General features: G+C 41.4%; 1 protein-coding gene across 2 annotated transcripts; it reads right to left on the bottom strand.

Annotated features, from left to right (window-relative positions):
- Nucleotides 1–2,409: 2,409 nt before the first annotated feature.
- phax (phosphorylated adaptor for RNA export) lies at nt 2,410–4,985 on the bottom strand (the record flags this gene model as incomplete). Of its 2 annotated transcripts, none has more annotated exons than XM_079580900.1 (2): nt 4,871–4,985; nt 2,410–3,506 (listed from the first exon to the last, which is right to left on the bottom strand). In XM_079580900.1, the coding sequence occupies exons 1-2, from the start codon at nt 4,923–4,925 to the stop codon at nt 2,410–2,412; spliced, it is 1,152 nt and encodes a 383-aa protein (XP_079437026.1). In that variant the 5' UTR covers nt 4,926–4,985. The 2 variants fall into 2 exon arrangements, with proteins under 2 accessions (XP_079437026.1, XP_079437025.1); XM_079580899.1 differs by having other exon boundaries at nt 2,410–3,509.
- Nucleotides 4,986–5,408: the final 423 nt, after the last annotated feature.

The following is a 5,408-nucleotide window of genomic DNA, read 5'->3' on the forward strand; positions in this document are numbered from 1 at the left end:
TGCTACAAAAAAATTACAAAAATGTGACAAAAAATTAACAAAAATATTACAAAAAATTAACAAAAATGTGACAAAAAATGACAAAAATTTGAAAGACCTACAAAACTCATCTAAATGGATATTTTTTTCTCACGACATCAGATTTTTTCCCCATCATTTTTTGGGGGTTTTCAACTCATTTTTGTAACTTTTTTTGTCAAATAGTACATTTTTTGTCACTTTTTATCAAATTTGTCCTTTTGTTGTCAAATTTTTATCAAATTTTTGCCACTTTTTCATTATCTTTTTGTCCATTTTTTGTACAAAAAAAAAAGTGTCCTTTTTTGTCAATTTTTTGTGACATTTTTGCCACTTTTTCATTTTTTTTTGGTCAAATTTTTGTCCGTTTTTTGACAATTTTTTCTCACTTTTTTGTCACATCTTCATCGTTTTCGTCTCAGTTCTGTTGGGGTAAAGCAGTCCTCATATTTGAAGAGTTTAGCGGTGCTAGGCTAGTGCATGTCTATGGTAACTAGTAGCCTGCATTAAAACAGTCTGACCCACAGAGCACCTGAGGAAAATCACTTCTAACACCAGACTAACCGTATAAACGTCTGTGTCGATTGAATTTGTCTTTTTAATAAAAATAAAAAAAACTTTAACCCCTGACTTAGACCAAGACAAACCAAAGAAACTATGAAAAACAACGTTAACAATTAACAGTTTTATTCATGATAAATCAGATCATCTTTCCAGGAGCGACAGATCGTTACGGGAGGAGTTCTCACACAATGGGAAACTCTTCAACATGGGATCATCGTATAATGAGAGACATCAATAATAACTGATCTTTACTTTTTATAATAGACTGAACTCAGAGACGTTTCATTAGGTTTAAGGCAGTCTAATAAAACAGGAGGGCTGGGCACCGCTACATGTTTCATCCCATACAAGCACTTGAATCACCTGAACTTTATTTAATCCGACACCTGAACAGAAAGATTTGTCGTCCAGAACCGGAAAACAGAACGATCTGCAAGTTAACAATATTGGGTTCACGGTTCAAGGTCAAGAAATGTGTGAAGAATGGGGAAGAATTAGGGGAAGAATTGGGCAAAAATAGGGAAAATTGTGGAGGGAAAATAAGAAAAAAATAAAATAAAAATGGGAAGAGATTAGGGGCAGAAATGTGTGAAAAATGGGGAATAATTAGGAGAAAAATTTGCCGAAAATGTGGGGGGAAAATAAGTTTTTTTTTTTTTTTTTTTAAATGGGAAGAAATTAGGGGCAGAAATGTGTGAAAAATGTGGAATAATTAGGGGAAACATTGGCCAAAAATAGGGAAAATGTGGAGGGAAAATAAGAAAAAATAAAATAAAATGGGGAATAATTAGGGGAAAAATTGGGCAAAAATGTGGTGGAAAATCTGGGGGGGGGGGAGGGGAATAACTAGAGGAAAAAATGGCCAAAACTAGGGGAAAATGTGGGGGGAAAATAATAATGAAAATAAAAAGGGGAATAATGAGGGGGAAAATAGGGAAAATGTGAGGGGAAAAAAAGAAAAAAAAGATTTAAAAAAATAATAAAATACTAAGAAATTAGAGGAATGGGGGGAGGAAAAAAAAATTAAAAATGGGGAATAATTAGGGGGAAAATTGGCCAAAAATGTGGGAAAATGTGGGGGGAATAAGATATTTTTTTGTTTTTTTTTAATGGGGAATAATTAGGGGGAAAATGTGGGAGGAAAATAAGAAAAAAAAAAAAAAAAGGGGGAATAATTAGGGGAAAAACTGGGCAAAAATAGGGAAAATTTGGGGGAAAATAAGAAAAAAAAGATTTAAAAAAAAAGAAAAATACGAAGAAATTAGGGGAATGGAAAAAAAAAAGGGGGGAATAATTGGGGGGAAAATCGGCCCAAAATAGGGAAACATGTGGGGGGAAAATAATATATATATTTTTTTCTAATGGGGAAAAATTGGGCAAAAATAGGGGAAAATGTGGGGGGAAAATAAGAAAAAAAATATTTAAAAAAAATAAAAATACGAAGAAATTAGGGAAATGGAGGGGGAGGGGAAAAAAAGGGGAATAATTAGGGGGGAAATTGGCCAAAAATAGGGGAAAATGTGGGGGGAAAATAAGATATATATTTTTTTTTATGGGAAGAAATTAGGTGAATGGGGGGAGGTCAAATAAATAAATTGGGCAAAAAAGGGGAAAAAAATCATGAGCTGAAACAACCAAGTCACTTCTTTAATCCCTCGACCAACAGCATCAAAACTCGGATCTAAAGATATTTTTGTTCAGTTCCTGCTTTTCTCGTGTAACGGTGTCCAGCCCTCAGCGTGAGCGACCCTGACTTCCACTTGGCTGCTGTTCATAGAGTCTGTGTGGCATTTAAAGACAGTCGGCTAAAGGAATATCACGAGTCCATCAAAAGACTTCCAGGTCGGCCGCGCTGTAAACCACCGGGCTCTCCTCTGTCCCCGCGGGTTTCGGCTCCGCCCTCTCCTCCTCCTCAGCTGCTGCTTCCTCCTCCTCCTCCTCCGGCCCGTCTTCCAGCGCCTCCAGCGCCTCGTTGGTGTCGCTGGCGAACGTCTCCCTGGACACGTCGTCGTGCTCCTGCAGGTTCAGCGTCCCGATGGCCTGCTTCATCTTCCTCGCCACCAGATGCCGCCTCCTCTTCTGCGCCGCCTTCTTGCTCCTCTGCTCCTGCCTGTTCTCCTCCAGGAAGATCTTCTTCAGCTGCGACCGGCTGACGCTCGGGGCGTTCTTCAGCAGGTTCAGGTAGACCCCGCCCGGCGTGCGCCTCCTGCTGCCGTCCAGGGTGTACACGCCGCCCGCCTCCTCCAGCGCCGCCGTCTCCCCGAGCAGCTGGATGGCCGTCCTGGCTCCCACCACGGCCACCGCCCGCTCGATCAGGTCGGTCTTCGGCTCCCTCAGCCTGTGCGCGATCTCGCCCGCCACCCTCTCCGCCGGGTCGTCCTCCGTGATCTCGTACCTCCCCTTCACGTCCATCTCCGCCTTGGGGCCCAGGCGCTCCTTCACGGGCCGCTTCCTCTTGTCTCCCCGGTCCCCCCTCATGTACTCGTCCAGCTGCTCGTCCAGCACGCTGACCTCCCCGCCCGCCGTGCTCTGCGTCTCCAGCTCCCGCTCCTTCTCCATCATCTTGCGGGCCAGCACGTAGTTGTAGGCCTCCACGTTCCGGCTCGACGTGTCCAGCTCGCCCTCCATGCCGAACACGCCCAGCTCGGCCGTGATGGCGTCCTGGCGCTGCTCCTGCACCACGGACCCCCAGATGTTGTTGACCTTGCGGCCCGCGGACGCCGTGGGGTTGAAGGCGGGAGGGGGGGCGTTGGTGACTTTCTGGCGCTTCCTCCGCCAGGCCGCCGCCTCGTCGTCCGAGGAGTCCTGGTCGCTGTCGCTGGATTCCGCCCCGGGGCAGGTGCGGTAGCCGGGCGCGGGGGGGGCGGGTCGGCTCTGGAAGGAGCGCCCGGTGAACGACGGAGGAGCCGCCTGGGCCGATGCAGCTGCTGCAGGAGAGAGGAGGGTGTTAGACAAGCTCACCTCCGTCATGGACGACACCTCCCACTGCACCACAGCTCAGGTTCAACACATTTGTATTAGTTTTAGTCGAAAATGTCAAGTCATTTAAAGAAGAACTAAGTAAATCACTGAACCCCTTAACTCCCGCCTGAACTGAGCACGTTTTCTCCAGTTTGGCTTTACCCCAATCCAAAAGCTTCTGGAAAAAGGTGAGAAAATAGAAACAAAACTGAGACGAAAACAATGATGATGTGACAAAAAAGTGAGAAAACATTGACAAAAAAAAATGCAAAAAATGACAAAAAAATTGACAAAAAACGACAAAAAAATGAAAAAAAAAAATTACAAAAAATGGACAAAAAGCGACAAAAACATGACCCAAAAATGGACAAAAAATTACAAAAAAATGACAAAAAACGACAAAAAAATGACAAAAAACAACAAAAAATGAAAAAAACGACAAAAAAATGACAAATTTTTTTTACAAAAAATTACAAAAAATTGACAACAAAATAACAAAAAAAGACAAAAAAATTGACATAAAATTTCAAAAAAATTACAAAAAATAACAAAAAAAATGATGAAAAAGTGGCAAAAATGTCACAAAAAAATGACAAAAAAATACAAAAAATTGCAAAAATGTGACAAAAAATGGATTAAAAAAATTCACGAAAATTTGAAAAAAATGTGCCAAAAAATGACAAAAAACTGAAAAAAAAGTGATAAAAATGTGCCAAAAAAAACAAAAAAGTGATAAAAATGTGACAAAAAAGAACAAAATGTGATTAAAAAATGACAAAAAAAATACAAAAATATGACAAAAATGTGATAAAAATGTGACCAAAAAATTACAAAAATGTGACAAAAAAATGACAAAAAATGTATTAAAAAAAATTCACGAAGATTTGACAAAAAATACAAAAAAATGACAAAAATGTGATAAAAATTTGACCAAAAAAAGACCAAAAATGTGACATAAATGTGATAAAAAATTGATGAAAAAATTACAAAAAATTGACGAAAAATTACAAAAAAGCCACAAATATGAGTTGAACACCCAACAAAAAAATGAAAAATCTGATGCCGTGAGGAATAAGATCCTCTCGGTTCAGGCGGGAGTTAAGAGGTTAAGACCTCTCCATTTACCATTTCATTGATTGCACATTTCAGTCTATTTTGCACCTGAGTGTTTCTTGGGAGCTGACGTTTGTTTATCGGTTTATTTTGTCGGGACAGCGCGTGGATTGCAGTGTTGCGCTAATTTCCATCCGTCACTCCCCACGCGCACTCCCAAACATCCTATTGTACATGTTTTAAGTTGGAAACAGACACGCTTTTCTTTTCTGACCTGTCATCTCTGAGTCGGACCCCGAGAGCTCCCCGTCTTCCAGATCGGCATCCATGCTGAGTTATGTGTCTTTACAAAGCAGTAGTGGCGAAGCTAACTCCAGCTCATCGCGTTAGCACCGGCGGCTACAGAAGAATAAACAACCTTCGCGTTTTACCAGGCACAGCGTCTGGCCTTTTCCCCCCCAAAGCGTATTTCCCTTTTCTGCTTTAAAACTTGCTTTCTGCTTAGCTTTCTGTGAGAATACGAGGAAACTTGCGTCGCTTCCTCGCGTAGAAAATTCAATTCGCGCGAGGACAAGGCTCGCTTCCGGTTTGAAACTACCAACGCGCTTCATAACACATTCCAGAACCGGCACAAAACACGCTTAATATTCACCAAAACACTTTTAACACATTATTTGTAGTATTTGTGGTACCAGGTGATCAAAATATACTTAAAATTCCTTTCACGGATTGTAAAACAAGGTCAAACTACAGCGTGTGCTTTTATTTTGAAGGAGGTGAAGTCTCGTGTCGGTGGAAGCGGCGCATGCGCA

This window comes from Gobius niger (genome assembly GCF_951799975.1).
Source record: "Gobius niger genome assembly, chromosome: 22".
Lineage (NCBI taxonomy): Eukaryota > Metazoa > Chordata > Actinopteri > Gobiiformes > Gobiidae > Gobius > Gobius niger.